Genomic DNA, 16,170 nt, shown 5'->3' with positions numbered 1-16,170 from the left:
ATACACACAAGCATACCATGCATAAAGTGTATAGGCCTAGGGGGAAGGGAATATCTCAGTTCCACCATGCCTGACGACAAAGGTGGGTTTTAAGGAGCTTATGAAAGGCGAGAAGGGTGGGGGCAGTTCTGATCTCTGGGGGGAGTTGGTTCCAGAGGGTCAGGGATGCCACAGAGAAGGCTCTTCCCCTGGGTCCTGCCAAACGACATTATTTAGTCGACGGGACCTGGAGAAGGCCAACTCTGTGGGACCTAACTGGTCGCTGGGATTCGTGCGGCAGAAGGCGGTCCCGGAGATATTCTGCTCCGATGCCATGAAGGGCTTTATAGGTCATAACCAACACTTTGAATTGTGACCGGAAACTGATCGGCAACCAATGCAGACTGCGGAGTGTTGGTGTAACATGGGCATATTTAGGGAAGCCCATGATTGCTCTTGCATCTGCATTCTGCACGATGTGGTTTCCAAACACTTTTACGAGGTAGCCCCATGTAGAGAGCGTTACAAGCCACAAGGTCGAGCCACAAGGTGATGAGGGCATGAGTGACTGTGAGCAGTGACTCCTGGTCCAAATAGGGCCGCAACTGGTGCACCAGGCGAACCTGGGCAAACGCCCCCCTCGCCACAGCTGAAAGATGTTTCTCTAATGTGAGCTGTGGATCAAGGAGGATGCCCAAGTTGCGGACCCTCTGTGAAGGGGTCAGTGATCCCCCCCCAGGGTAATGGACAGACAGATTGAATTGTCCTTGGGAGGCAAAACCCACATCCACTCCATCTTATCATCTAGTCTAAGGGTAAAATGTTGGGGGTTAGGGGATGATACTACAGAGTCCGGTAATGAGTTCCATGCTTCAACAACCCGATTACTAAAGTCATATTTTTTTACAGTCAAGTTTGGAGCGGTTAATATTAAGCTTGAATCTGTTGTGTGCTCTTATGTTATTGTGGTTGAAGCTGAAGTAGTCTTTGGCAGGCAGGACATTGCAGCATATGATCTTGTGGGCAATACTTAGATCAGGTTTAAGACGTCGTAGTTCTAAGCTTTCAAGACCCAGGATTGTAAGTCTAGTTTCGTAGGGTATTCTGTTACGAGCAGAGGAGTGAAGGGCTCTTCTGCTGAAGTATCTTTGGACATTTTCTAGGGTGTTAATGTCAGGGGGACCAAGTGATTCAAGAAAGTACTCAATGTTATTGTGCAAGTCTTTTCAGCAAAAAAGGACTGTTATTCCTGTAATTTATAGGTTCGCTGCTACATTAGTGGCAAATTTGAAGAGCCCCGAGGCTCCATCCAGGCCTTTTGGGGTGAGGGGGCTGGTTGTGCACCTCTGTTGTAAAGAAGTATAATATCTTGTGTGCTTTGGTTACTCATTTGAAGATACTGAAAACCATATTATATTAATAAAACAAATATTTTGTGATCAAATTAAGAAAATAAATGGTTTTCCCCCATGGTGGTTTCCTCCAGCATGTTCCCCCACATCTTAGGGCTCACAGCTTGTTTTATTTCCTTTTTGAAACTGATTAGAGAAGGGTTTTTTTTAGTGCTTCTTTAATAGGACTAGGTCTGCCTGTAAAGATAGGCAGTAAACACAGTTCTTGCTCACTTTACATTTTCCTCATTCCATCCTGACTACTTTATGGGAGTCAGATTTCCCAACATAAAGTTGGGGCTGTCAGCAGAAGGGTGCTTGGGATGGCCGCCAAGAGGCTGTACTACATAGAAGTATGAACTGTCAGTCAAAGCAGAAAAAAAGAGAAAAAAAAGTGGGTGTAGAGAAGTGATTCTCAGGTTCTATTTTTTACATTGTCAGCAGAGCACCATAAGGTAGAAAGTTCCTCTTTGTTTCAGTTTTTCTTCCTTTTAGAGATGTATGCAAAAATACATGTTGGTTTTGCTGCCAGGATCACATCTTTGTGAAGCTTTGGCCTTTGCCCAGCTTTTTTCCCCCCATTTGAAATAATCTGTGTTACTCAGCTTTTGATGCAGAGATTATAATGTTTGTTCTAGATCATATGAGTCACTAAAGTATGGGACAGGGAAGCAAGAGATCCTTTGGCATTCTTGCAAATGTGATACATGGTCCACACTGTGTGTAAATATTCTCGTTATATTTATCTTTGCATTTTCTTATGGTTATATAGTTACTGAAAGATAAGATTTTTTTAATGTCTGTAAGGACACAACTGAATAGCTGATATACAAAAAAGGTGGAAAGGGAGTTGAGGAAGAACAAACAACACGAGTTTAGAGTGGAGGAAACATAACTGAAATTTTCATATTTTTTTTAAAATAGCATTTCCTTTGACTCTTCCTATTTCAAAATCTATAATTTAAGAACTTAGAGAACCATTAAAAGAAGTGTATAGAATAAATCTCCACTCAGTTGAGACTTACCTCATAAGCTTGCACTGACAAAATTTGTATCTTAAAGACTTAGTACAGTGGTACCTCATCATACGAACTTAATTGGTTCCAGGAGGAGGTTCGTAAGGTGAAAAGTTCGTAAGATGAAACAATGTTTCCCATAGGAATCAATGTAAAAGCAAATAATGCGTGCAAATCCTTCAGGAAAATCCCAAACTTTAGAAGGGAGGCGAACAGAGGGCAGGGAGGAGCAGCTAAAGGGGGCGGGTGGAAGAAGCAAGGCTAGGCTAAAGGGTGAGTGGGAAGGAAGAAAGGCAAGGGGGGCGCCCCTCCCTTTTCTTTCTTCAAACGACACCGTTTCAGTGCATTTGCAAGCATGCAAAATCTTTACTCCTCCAAGCTGCCCCTCCCTTTTCTTTCTTCAAAAAAAAGGGGGGGAAAGAAACCCCTTCATCCCAGCAGCAGCTGCTTGGGTTCATAAATAGTTCGGAAGAAGAGGCAAAAAAATCTTAAACACCGGGTTTGTATCTTGAAAAGTTCGTTAGAAGAGACGTTCGTAAGATGAGGTACCACTGTATGTCATAAAAGTCATGCAATAACAAAATTGGGGAAGACCTTGGAGGTCTTCTAGTCCAACTGTTTGAGCAGGAGATCTATACCATTGTGGATAAATGGTTGTCCAATCTGTCCTTTGAATGGTTGTCTAATCTGTCCTTTGAAAACCTTGTGACCCACAAATTCTAGATAACTGATGAACCAGGTATCACCTATTTTATATTTGTATATTTGTTGGGGGAGGGTGTGTGTGGCCTAAGTGTCAGCCCCCCTTTTTTTGCCACTGAATTACATTTTGTTTGATAGCGCCCACTGCTCAAATCTGTCAAGAGCCTTCTGATTTTGAGCTATATTCTAAACTGTTGGTTGCTGCCCATTTGGTGTTGTAAATTCGATGAGTTCCACTTTTACCCCCTCATTAAATATTTTATGAATAGGTTGAAGATAGAATCATGAGGTACCCCATTGCATGCTTCCTTCCATTTAGGTATAATAGTTCCATTGAAGAATACACACTGAATATAGTTGGTCAGCCAGTTGTGAATCCTTCTAGTGATGCTGCTGTCTATCCCACATTTTTCTGTCTTACCAATTAAATAGGCTGTGGTCTACTTTGTTAAATGCCTTACTGAAGTCTAAACTATGTCCACAACATCCACTAATTTAGTCACTTTGTCAAATAAAACAGATCATGCCAGAGAAATTTTAACCCATATTGGCTTTTAGTATTGCTCATTTCTAAATGTTCCCAGATTTGTTGCTTGATTATCTTTCCCAGGAATTCCCCAGGAATTGATGTCTGGCTAATTATTCTGTGGTTTCCTAGATCCATTTGCCTCCCTTTTGAAGATGGAAACCATATGCGCTTTTTTGCAGTTCTCCATTGCTCAGGGAATTTTGAAACATTTGGTTTAGTGGTTCTGAGATCAGGTTTGCCAGATTCATCAGAATCCAGGGATACAATCCATCTGGTCCTGGCGATTTGAACTCATCTGAACGACCAAGAAGAATCTGAATTTTATACTATTTGGAATAAAGTTTATAAGTGGATAGATAAAAATAAAAATAAAAACTGAATGTTATGAGAAATGTATGAATATATTAAAATGACTTTATAATTTTTCTTTTTATTAACTTAATTTTATGTTACTAGAATGTTTAAACAAAATTCTTCTTTCCATCTAGATTAATATGAATGAATTAAGAATATATTCTTTTTCTGTATTAAAAATTAACTTCTAAGAAGAGAGGGGTAATTGTAACCCCTATTATGTGTTTAAATGTTTGTATGTTTGTGTGTGTTCTTTTATGAAAATTAATACAGTTTTATTAAAAAATTGAACTCATCTAGAGTAGATAGATACGTTCTTCCCATTTTGTTGCCGATTGTGATTTGTATTCCTATTCCTTCTTCTATGGAACTGTTTTTGATTGGCTAGTCTCCCCCCCCCCCTTCTTTTTTTTTGGTAAAGTTAGATGCAATTAAACAGTTCCCATTTTCTTCCTGCTTACCTGTTACTTCCTTGCCATCTTCTCCCATTAGTGATTGTATCACTCAGATTATGTATCTCAAAATATTTGAGCTCAGAACTTGCATCATTAGATAAATAAAGCGCTGGCGGTTTTATAAAGAAATGTGTGCAGGGTGAAGGGAGAAAATGTTATCAAAGGGAAAATAAAATATAGTGCAAAATAAGGTAAAATTTAAGCTTATTTGTTTAATCTACACTTCTATCCAATCTAAGAAAGAAACAATTTATACAATATTTTGGACAAATATTATGCAGCTTTTGTGTAAATTGTATATATAAGAATGAGAGAAACATAGGGAGTTTAATGATTTCTTATTCTGTTTTAGAGATTATCCATAAACAAATACTTTCAAACACATATAAAATTCTAAACAATTCATATTTGATTTTGTAAAAGATTGCATTGCTAAATCCTTTGTAAAAAAAGGAAAAATAATACTTTTATAGATGAATATGCATATATGAATTACAGAAATTGTTTGTGAAAATGATTCTAGTTTTCACAGAGCACAATTTTTAAACTTTGCATCTAATTTTTCCTGTTTGATACATTTCTATCCTTTTCTTTCCAGTTTTGCTTTGTGGAATCCCATTTCTTTAAGTGCTGAGCAGTGAAGGAAGATAGTTGTAGATCTTTCTTCCAAATCTTCTGCAAGTCTGATCCTTACAGACTATATGCAAGAGAATCTTCTCATTACCCTTTTCCAATAAATACCTGCATTTTGTATGCAATGGGTGCAGTAAACAACAGTGCCCCTTAGTGGCAATTCTTTCTATGCCTTCTGGAGTAATAGAAACATAGAAAACTGACGGCAGAAAAAGACCTCATCATTTGAATTATATTGGTGGAAGATGTTAATAGTATCATATGCCTTTCAAATTCTATATGAAAGAATTGAAACACACTAAATTCGTTCAGAATTTGGAAGTCACGTGATACTACTTTTTTCCTTTCAAATACAGTCATACCTCGTCTTACGAACCTAATTGGTTCCCGGGGGAGGTTCGTAAGATGAAAGGTTCATAAGACGAAACATTGTTTCCCATAGGAAACAATGTAAAGTCAATTAATCCGTGCAACAACAAAAAAACCCCGCAAAAAAACACTGCCGCCCGGCTGTCACCTTTTAAAACAACCCGGGGGCTTCTCAGCGGCCTCCCGAATGCCGAACGCCAAACCCGAACTTCCGGGTTCAGCGTTCGGGAGGCTGCCGAGAAGCCCCACGGCTGTTTTAAAAGGTGACAGCCGTGCGGCGGGGCTTCTCGGCGGCCTCCCAACGCCGAACCCGGAAGTTTGGGTTTGGAGTTCATAAGACGAAAAAAGTTCGTAAGAGGAGGCAAAATTTTTCTGAACCCCGGGTTCGTATCTCGGGTTGTTCGTAAGACGAGGGGTTCGTATCTTGAGGTACCACTGTACAAGTGTGACTTTAATGTTAAAGTACATACAAGACATATTTGAAGCCATATTTGAATTTCAGACAGAAAAGGTGGCGATAATTTTTCCACAGGTTTTTGTTTAGTTTTTGGTCACAAAGATGTTGAAGAGAAAAAAGGACTATCTGAAATTTAACTGAGTTACTGTTAAATGTTTACTGTAGTTGTGCTTTTAGGTGTTATAATGTACCTATATTTCCAAAAGATAAAATGACCTGGTTTTAACTAACTAAATATAGATAGTACTATATAGAAAACTCAAAACAGAAACTCTTACCTGTTTCACTCTTTCCCATCCTCCTTGGCTCATGCAAACTTCATTTAGTGCTTTCATTTCTGAGAATAGGAAGATAAGAGAAATAAAAGTTTCTCTCTTTGATTTTGATACCTTTGCCAAGGTACATAGAAACATAGAAACATAGAAGTCTGACGGCAGAAAAAGACCTCATGGTCCATCTAGTCTGCCCTTACACTATTTCCTGTGTTTTATCTTAGGATGGATATATGTTTATCCCAGGCATGTTTAAATTCAGTTACTGTGGATTTACCAACCACGTCTGCTGGAAGTTTGTTCCAAGGATCTACTACTCTTTCAGTGAAATAATATTTTCTCACGTTGCTTTTGATCTTTCCCCCAACTAACTTCAGATTGTGTCCCCTTGTTCTTGTGTTCACTTTCCTATTAAAAACATTTCCCTCCTGAACCTTATTTAACCCTTTAACATATTTAAATGTTTCGATCATGTCCCCCCTTTTCCTTCTGTCCTCCAGACTATACATATTGAGTTCATTAAGTCTTTCCTGATACGTTTTATGCTTAAGACCTTCCACCATTCTTGTAGCCCGTCTTTGGACCCGTTCAATTTGTCAATATCTTTTTGTAGGTGAGGTCTCCAGAACTGAACACAGTATTCCAAATGTGGCCTCACCAGCACTCTATATAAGGGGATCACAATCTCCCTCTTCCTGCTTGTTATACCTCTAGCTATGCAGCCAAGCATCCTACTTGCTTTTCCTACTGCCCGACCCCACTGCTCACCCATTTTGAGGCTGTCAGAAATCACTACCCCTAAATCCTTCTCTTCTGAAGTTTTTGCTAACACAGAACTGCCAATGCAATACTCAGATTGAGGATTCCTTTTCCCCAAGTGCATTATTTTACATTTGGAAACATTAAACTGCAGTTTCCATTGCTTTGACCATTTATCTAGTAAAGCTAAATCATTTACCATATTACAGACCCCTCCAGGAATATCAACCCTATTGCACACTTTAGAGTCATCGGCAAATAGGCAAACCTTCCTTACCAAACCTTCCCCTATGTCACTCACAAACATATTAAAAAGAATAGGACCCAGAACAGACCCTTGTGGCACACCGCTTGTAACCTGTCTCTGCTTTGAAGACATTCTTGCTGTTGCTTTTGGAAAGAAATCTCCCACTGATATAAAAGGAGTGGAAATACTTGAAATCCACACCCATGCTGGCTAGATCTTGATGATTGTCAGGCTCCCAAGCTGTGTATTAATGCAGAGATATAAATAACATCATTGTAGCTCACTCTTTTCAATGTTTCAATTATTCATCCAGGGAGATTTCCCACTGAAAGCAGACCGGGTAGTCCAGTCTGTCATGGCCATTTGCAATGCTTTGGCTGCTGTGGAATCCCAGGAAATCACTGCAGCCCTGAATCAACTACCGCCTTGCCCATCTCGCATGCAGCCCAAAATCCAGAAGGTAAGAAGTGAGAGTCTGAAAATTCAGAAACAGCAAAGTTGAATTTTAACATTAGAACCAAATAGATGAAAATTACAAGAGGGAGAATTCAGTGTATGCGAAAATAGGTCACGAGATGCTATTGCAGCTGCCTTCCCCACTGCCTTTTAATGGTATGTTGCATTCTATCCACTTACACTCTTGAAATATTTTGCTCTCTGCAAAGGAACAATTGTTCGTTCTACCTTTTTTCAGAGAAGGTGAATTTATTTATTGTCTGCCTACATAGATTTCTGTGCCACTCCAGACAAGTAAGACACTGATTAATATGTGTATAAAGTGAACACTTAAGTTTCTGAAACTCAGTCCATTTTGGACTCTTATATTCTTCATTTGCATGGCCTGGTTTTACAAAATATTATGTGATAGTTGGTGGTCCCAGCATGTTTAATGAGCTTAAAATAAACCGCGTTGTGATTTAATTCAATGTGTAAGACCAGACTAGCTAATAGGATAGTTTAGGATTAGGTGATTGGCAATTTAATTGTCATAACAAGATAGGACTTTAGGTTGGAGAATTTTAGCATTCAGAATAAAAAGATCAATGGGTACTTAACATTGGAGCAAAACAGTAGGATGGGTGAATATTTGCTATGATGATTTAATGAATAAACTCAGAATTCCTCATTATTTCTCATAGGTAATTTCTAGAACCGAAACAAGTCTGTGTATTGTATGTAGGGTGATTGACACATTAACATTAACTATTTTCAATTTTGTTTTTATTTTTTGAACAGGATCCAAATGTTTTGTCCATGAGGGAAAACAGAGGTAAACATTTCCTCTCTAATTAGTGAATTCTGGAGGCTTTAATATTCTGTTGTTTCCTAAACAACAGAAAGCAACCACAATAAAAACAATGACACTATATATATTAATTTTCTGAATCATTTGAGTTCTTCATTGAGAAAGAGAACATAAAATGGAAAGTTTCTTGGAGCAAATTCTTTGGACAGCTGATTCATCTTTGTCAAAGGGAACAATAGTGGAAGATTTCCCCAAAAATGCTAATTACACTTTTGTGAGGCTCTGTTTGCTAATTATAATATGAGAGTTCTTTGAAATAGGAATTATTTTAAGAAGTTTTTTTAAAAATCAAAAGCAAAGATAGTGTGATAGTAGTTAAAACTTTTTCTACCCATTTTCGCAATTGAACTAGATTCAGCTTTCATTCATAGAGTAAGCCATATGACTATCAGCATGTTTTGTACAGTAGATACATCACAACTCTATAGAAAAGGAGCATTCCAGGCAGTGGTGAAATCTACTTACCTTCCCTACCGGTTCAGAAGCACGCACTTTGCGCCACCGTTGAGCACACTTTTCCATCCTCTGCACATGCACAGAAGGCTTTGCACATACACAGAGGGTTAAAACCAAAAAAATGGCAACGTCTTGGTAGGTAGGTGGAACCTTGCACTGCCACCACTACCTGTTCTCCGAACTACTGTCAACCGCTGCTACTGGCCCGGCTGAACCGGTAGCATTTCACCCCCTGATTTCAGGGAAGAAAAAATTAGTGTTCAGTTCAGTGCTGAAATATTTGGCATGGTCTTTGCTTTGGGTTTTTTCTTTGTTTATTTGTTTTTTGGTGGCCTAACATATAAATCCAATTAATAAAATAAATAAATAAAACGATAAAACTGATTTTTATATATATATATATATATATATATATATATATATATATATATATATATATGTTAAGTGACAATACGGATATTAGTCAATTACTTGTAGAAAAGGGAGGCAGCCTCTTTTCACAATACACAATGAGAATGTATTATTTAAGATATTAGAACTTGTCTGCTGAAAGGCATGATTTGGGTAAAGATAAACCAAGAGTCAAAATGAGTAACTTTGGAGAGCAACATGCTACAGTACACCTAGATGGAGTTTATATGATCTGATAACACATGGTTTCTTTACTCAGCTGTGCCCAAAAAACCACTGTTGGCTGAGTTTCCTTAAATATTAAGCAATAAAGAAACACCCTTCAGTAATGATAGGACTCAGACACGCTAAACCAAAACCAAAACCATGTTATACAAGTAAGCAAATAAAGATTTTATTTGTTATTTCCAAATGTTTTAGGTTTTAATTTTTAAGCAATTTTCGCAAAACTTGCAAATTATGTTTTCCGAACCCAAACAATAAGCCTTATACCTGGGAGTTTAGAAACTCCATAATAGATGAGCATCACTTACGGAACAACATCACTGTGGTCAAAATGTCTGCTATATGTATAAGCTCCCCAGGGACATATTCATGATGGGCACTTAAAAATGAATTCTAGGATTCATTCTGTATTCTCACAATAGGTAAATAGTTTCCTCTTTCCAACAGAGAAAATTGTAGAAGCTTTGACAGCTTCTATCTTGGATCTGGTGGAGCTTTATTGCAGTACCTTCAATGCAGACTTCCAAACAGTGGTACATGGGAATAGAAAGCATTCATTCTCCCAAGAAGCCCGGCTGTTTTCCTGCTCTCTCTCCTTCATAGTCTATGCTACTCACCGTATACCCATCACTTGGGCTACAAGGTAAACAAGAACATATTTTTGTAATGACTTGACAAAGGGCAATAGGCCTTTTAAGCTACACCCTGGGGACTAGGTTGGAGACATCAGTCTTTAAGGCCACCTTCAAATGAGGAAGCTTGCTAGGTGACTTTGGGCCACAAAGTTCCTTTTTGGCTCTGTGTACTTCACATAGATAACAGTGGAAAGGGACTTCTGTGTATGGCAAAAAGATGAAATGGAATAATATACAAGTCTACAGTTATTGGAGGGATACTGGGAAGCTTCATTCCTGTTTTGGAGTGGCCAGTCACTTATATCAACAAAGAGGTTCTTTTCTGGCACATGGGAGAGGGCATCTCTTGTGGTTCCCAGGCCATGGAATGCATCCCTAAGGAGATGTCTTTGGTCTCCTTTCCCAGTTTTAAAGAGAATGCCAAACACTATCGTGTGCTGATTTTAAGTTAATTGCATTGTCCGGTTTTTATGTTTTATAGATTTCTTTTTAATTATTCTAGGCTGGTTTGAGTGTTGCATGAAATATAAATATCATAAAATAACTAGAATTGTAGAATACAATTTTCTAGGAAGATCACCAGGGTTCATTTTTGCCATTGGCATTTAAAAATCAGAGATGGCATCCATAAGGGAACTGTATATATTTCATAGTACACATTCCACTCTCTTCCCCATGACAAGCTCTTAAAAGTACCTGTAAAGAGGGTCTATTCCCCTGGTCAGGTGAGCAGCTAAGGTCTAAATACTAAATTCTCTGTTCTCTTGCAAGTCTGTTTCTGGAAACTCCCTGGATTGTTCCACTAGCACAGTCCATAGGCACCCTCCCTCCTGGGCTTGGCTCTATACATAGTGACAGATGGCTGCTTCTCAGCCTGGGCTTCCCCTCTTGGGCCAAAGGCTGCTAGTGGAGGGGACTCACCTAATGGATGTAAAGAGAATAAGAAGTGTGTGTGGAGGAGGGGGGAATGCTTCTTTGTAAACACTCTATCCCTCCAGGGACCTCTTGCTTTTGTTCCATCCTTAATGTATTCCACTGAATGAGTGATTCAGAACAAAAGCAGTAGCCTGGGAAATCCAAGCCTGTCCTGACCTTTGCTACTCAGTTAAGCCCTCTAGCATCATCGCTCGGCACCTGTCACATGGCTGGCCTACTGACAGAGCACCCTGTGATGGCATTCTAAAGACGGATGTCTCTCCAACTGGCTGAGGAGGAAGTAGGGAAACACTTCTGAAAAGATGATAGCCCCAGAAAACACCCCATGAGGGCTCTATTAGTGTGTCTGTGTGTCTGTGTGTGTGTGTGTGTGTGTGTGTGTGTGTGTGTGTGTGAAAATCTGTGGAAGAACCATCCCTTTCCAGCCATCTCCCCCCTCCTCCTTTGTTCAACTATCCGAGCTGAAAAATGTCTCAGATAAGGCAGGTTTCAACTGAGATCTGGATCTGTTCAAAGTAGGTTAAAAAAGGTTTAGACATCCCAATCCTGGCCATGATTTGAAAGTAATATATTGTGTTGAATTTCTCTGCCCAAAGTTTGATGCCATCTTTATTTGATGCCAGAAAGAAAGACTCAGGATTCTTAGGATATGTGTGTTTGTGTTTGCAAGCATCCCTTCAATTCATTCTTGATTCCTGGTCACTATCTTCAGTGACGGCTAACCTTTTCTTTGCCGTGTGCGGAAAGTTTCCCTTTAAAAATCATAGACACGAAAGAGAATTTAGGGTAGGGGGGGGGTTGTAATACAGTCAGCCACATGTTTAGACTGGATTTGGCATTTTTATCCATGTAACCCTAACCCTTCTCAAGGACTTGGGATAAACAGATAAAAAGACCTGTTTGATGGTTTTATGGTCAAGGGATTTTTTTTGGCTTTTGCAATTGACTTCTAGTGGTGGTGTTCAAGTGGTTATTGTTATTCCAAAATGTAAATACAATCCATTTCCTCAAGCATATTAGTCATACACAAAGGTGACCACTCACCCAGAGAGAGAGAGAGAGAGAGAGAGAGAGAGAGAGAGAGAGAGAGAGAATGAGAGAGAGATGGTTTTTGTCTCTTGCCCTCCTGTATTTTCATTGGTATGTTGATACATAACCAGTCATACAAAACAATGCCAGTATTATTTTGGTATGGAGGAAACAGGAAATATCCTGTGATATTATAAACATAGGTATAGTATTATTAATTGTTCTTTTCCATTTCAGATATACAAAAGTGGCTAATAATAGCTTTTAAAATTAAACAAACTTTAGGGAAATTTTGTTGAAAGACTGAAAGCAGAATTTATGCTAATCCAGCAATAACACTTTGTTATTCTCATGCCCACCTTTCAAACCAAGTTCAGATAAACGCAATTTTATCTTCTGAATGCTTCTGAAAAATTATTGGTCTTTAATGAATCTCAGGTGGGGAAGAGAAACTATAGCTGAGAGTCATCTAATAATTGGAGATTCCTCTGTTTGCATGAATAATATTTAGGCACATTATAGACCGAAAACGAACCATCTGGATTTTTCTTTTATTAATTGTTCCTTCGGGGGTACCATAGTGGATAGGACTTTTCTGGACATGGGAATAAAACTGAGTCTCACCTGTGAATCAGTTGCTGAACAAGCAATAAATCAAGACATTTCTTTTCATGTGAATCTCCTGGGTTTTTTTCTGCATTGCAGCTATGCGTTACTGAAAGCCTCCATTTTTCTTTTCTTTCTTTTGCATTGGGAGATAATGAGAATGTGCTCACCTGACCTTTATTGCCATCCATCTTTCTACAGCTACGAAGATTTCTACCTCTCCTGCTCACTCAGCCATGGGGGAAAGGAGCTTTCCACCCCTCTGCAGACCCGAAAAGCTCATGTAAACAAGTACTTCTTTCATCTAATCATCTGGGACCAACAGTAAGGCATCACCGCTTTAATCTTCCTTTGAAGTATAAGAACGGAAGAGATCTTGTACATTCTTAGTGGGAGAGATGATGGATTTTTTAAAAAAACATTTTACTGTGAAATGTCTACTGCTCAGTGGCAAAAGATATGATATTACATCCCCCCGAGAAGGCTCAACCCATTTTTTAAATCTCAAGACAATGTGTCAGGAACCCAACACTGTTACTGAACCAGACTGGAATAGTTATAACTGATTATCATCAACATACTGATAAGGGATGTGTGCGTGTGTTTGTGTGTGCAAGCATCCCTTCAATTCCTGGTGACTGTCTGTATGCCCTGAGCATTTGTGTGTGACCTCTATGCCTACCCCTGTGCATGCGTGCGTGACCCCTGCACTTCTCACGCATATGCTCATGACCCCTGCACATATACGCACAACCCTGTGCACACGTGGCCCCTGGTGCATGACCCCTGCATGTGGACATGTCTCCCACACGCGCCCTGTCCCTGTGCATGCGTGGCAGAGACCTGAAATCCAACTGGCTGGTGGGAGGCACCTGCCCAGTACAGCTCACCTGCCTGCAGAGAGGGCTCTGTGGGCCAGCTGAGGCATGCATGCCATAGGTTTGCCATCACAGGCTAGACAAGTCCATGAATTGGCAGCGTTTTCACAAACAGCTTGCTGTTGCTTTCTTCTTGGGGCCGAGAAATAGTGACTGGCCCAGTTACACAACAGGCTTCATGCTAGAACTGGAATAGGATTCACAGCTTCTACATGGGGCTACCTCTGAAGAGTGTTCGGAAACTTCAGATCATGCAGAATGTGGTCGCGCGAGCAATCATGGACCTTCCCGGATAGGCCCATGTCTCACCAACACTCTGTGGCCTGCACTGGTTGCCGATTAGTTTCCAAACACAATTCAAAGTGTTGGTAATGACCTATAAAGCATTACATGGCATCGGACCAGAATAATTACGGGACCGCCTTCTGCTGCAAGAATCTCAGCAGCTGATTAGGTCCCACAGAGTTGGCCTTCTCCAGGTTCCGTCGACCAAACAGTGTTGTCTGGTGGGCCTAGGGGAAGAGCCTTATCTGTGGTGGCCCCAGCCCTCTGAAATCAACACCCCCCCGGAGATTTGAACTACCCCCACCCTTCTCGCCTTCCGCAAGACTTTGAAGACCCATTTATGTCACCAGGCATGGGGGGATTAATGCGCCCCCTTCTGATTAGCAAGACTTGAATATGATATGATTGTGTAGTATCAATTGTTTTTTAATTATAGTGGGTTTTTAACTTTAGTTTTAACCATTAGATTTGTACAGTATTGTTATTAAAGCCCTTCATGGCACCGGACCAGAATATCTTCGGGACCGCCTTCTGCCGCACGAATCCCAGCGACTGGTTAGGTCCCACAGAGTTGGCCTTCTTCGGGTCCCATCGACTAAATAATGTTGTCTGGTGGGACCCAGGGGAAGAGCCTTCTCTGGGGTGGCTCCGACCCTCTGGAACCAGCTCCCCCCTGAGATTAGGATTGCCCCCACCCTCCTTGCCTTTCGTAAACTCCTTAAAACCCACCTCTGTCATCAGGCATGGGGGAATTGAAACATCTCCCCCTTGCCCATGTTGTTTTGGTGTTTGATTGATTGTGTGCTTGTTTTTTATATATATTGGGGTGGCTTTTATGAATTTTTTAACCTAAAACTGTAATTAGATTGGTAATTATTAGATTTATCACTATGTACTGTTTTTGCCATTGTTGTGAGCCGCTCCGAGTCTGCGGAGAGGGGCGGCATATAAATCCAATAAATCTAAATCTAATCTAATTGTTGTTGTGAGCCGTCCCGAGTCCTCGGAGAGGGGCGGCATACAAATCTAATTTTATATTATTATTATTATTATTATTATTATTATTATTATTATTATTATTATTGATATTTTAACCATTATGACAAACTGGCTTCAAGCTGGCAATGCCTTGTCCCAACCTGGCAGATAACGTCTATAGTTTATATTAAATATGGTGGGGAAATAGAAACAGAGCCTGTGGCATCTCTTATTGGAATATTCAGAAGCTCCACTATTCTACCCCTTTGTGCAACAATGTTTATAGGAGTTCTGATGGCGCAGTCGTTAGTATGCAGTATTGCTGGTAGACTCTATCCACAGCCTGGAGTTCGATCCTAATGGGGCTCAGTATTGACTCAGCCTTCCAGCATTCTGAGATTGGTAAAATGATCTGTATTGTTGGGGATAATATGCCAACATTATGAACTGCTCAAAGAATGCCTCAAAGTACAATGGAGTGGTATATAAGTTTTAAATGCTATTGCTATTGCTGTAATTCACTCAGGGGGCAACTAAAACCTTGCAAAACTGTGTCATCCACTAGCAATCTTTCAGAAGAATACCATTTAATAGTGGTATCAAATCCTGCTGAGAAGTCCAATAGGCCTAAGAGTTGTGCATTGCAGATCTGACAAAGATAATCTACCAGAGCTAGTGCTGCTTCTGGCCTATATTCAGAACCAGTTTGATCCCAGAGCACTATTTTTCTTCATCGGAACACAAGGGGACTTTAGAATGTGTTGGTCCAACCCCGAATAATAGATCAGCATATCTATGTTGAAGTTAGATAATGTCCAGTACATTGTGTCATTCATTCAGTAGCAAAACAAAGCAGCCTTTATAAAATACAGAGTGCCTGACTATCCATTGAACCCAAATTCATGCACTGATAGTTATTGTTTATCCTCCTTTTTAATGGAAATTATGCTTTATGTAGTAAGGAGTAGAGAAGCAATATAGGAAGCTGATTGATACCTATTTTCTATCTGTTGTTTTTCTATTCCACATTAGAACTTCTGCTGTGCTCCAGTTCTGCTTTTTGAGGGCACAAATATAAGAAGCAACTCTACAATGGGACTTTATTTCTAGTATTTCTATGCTATGATCTGAAATTGTTATAAAACATACAACCACCCCCCCTCCCCCCATTAAAATCAGAAGACCCTCTGTAGATTTGAAAAGTGGAGGTTGCTTTTCCAAGCTCTGGGATAATTGATGTATTATAAAATAATCCAAATCAC

General features: G+C 39.8%; 1 protein-coding gene across 1 annotated transcript in view; it reads left to right on the top strand.

Annotated features, from left to right (window-relative positions):
* Positions 1-16,170, top strand: part of PIK3C2B (phosphatidylinositol-4-phosphate 3-kinase catalytic subunit type 2 beta) — a 100,398-nt gene that overhangs the window by 33,154 nt on the left and 51,074 nt on the right. Inside the window, exons 8-11 of the mRNA XM_070745449.1 lie at positions 7,477-7,623; positions 8,400-8,433; positions 10,009-10,204; positions 12,969-13,091. Coding sequence (XP_070601550.1) covers positions 7,477-7,623; positions 8,400-8,433; positions 10,009-10,204; positions 12,969-13,091 — 500 coding nt within the window. The remainder of the gene's footprint in view (positions 1-7,476; positions 7,624-8,399; positions 8,434-10,008; positions 10,205-12,968; positions 13,092-16,170) is intronic.

This window comes from Erythrolamprus reginae, chromosome 3, assembly GCF_031021105.1.
Source record: "Erythrolamprus reginae isolate rEryReg1 chromosome 3, rEryReg1.hap1, whole genome shotgun sequence".
NCBI classification, from domain to species: Eukaryota; Metazoa; Chordata; class Lepidosauria; order Squamata; family Dipsadidae; genus Erythrolamprus; species Erythrolamprus reginae.
Note: the sequence above shows the minus strand (reverse complement) of the source record. Positions and strands in the feature narration are given on the sequence as shown.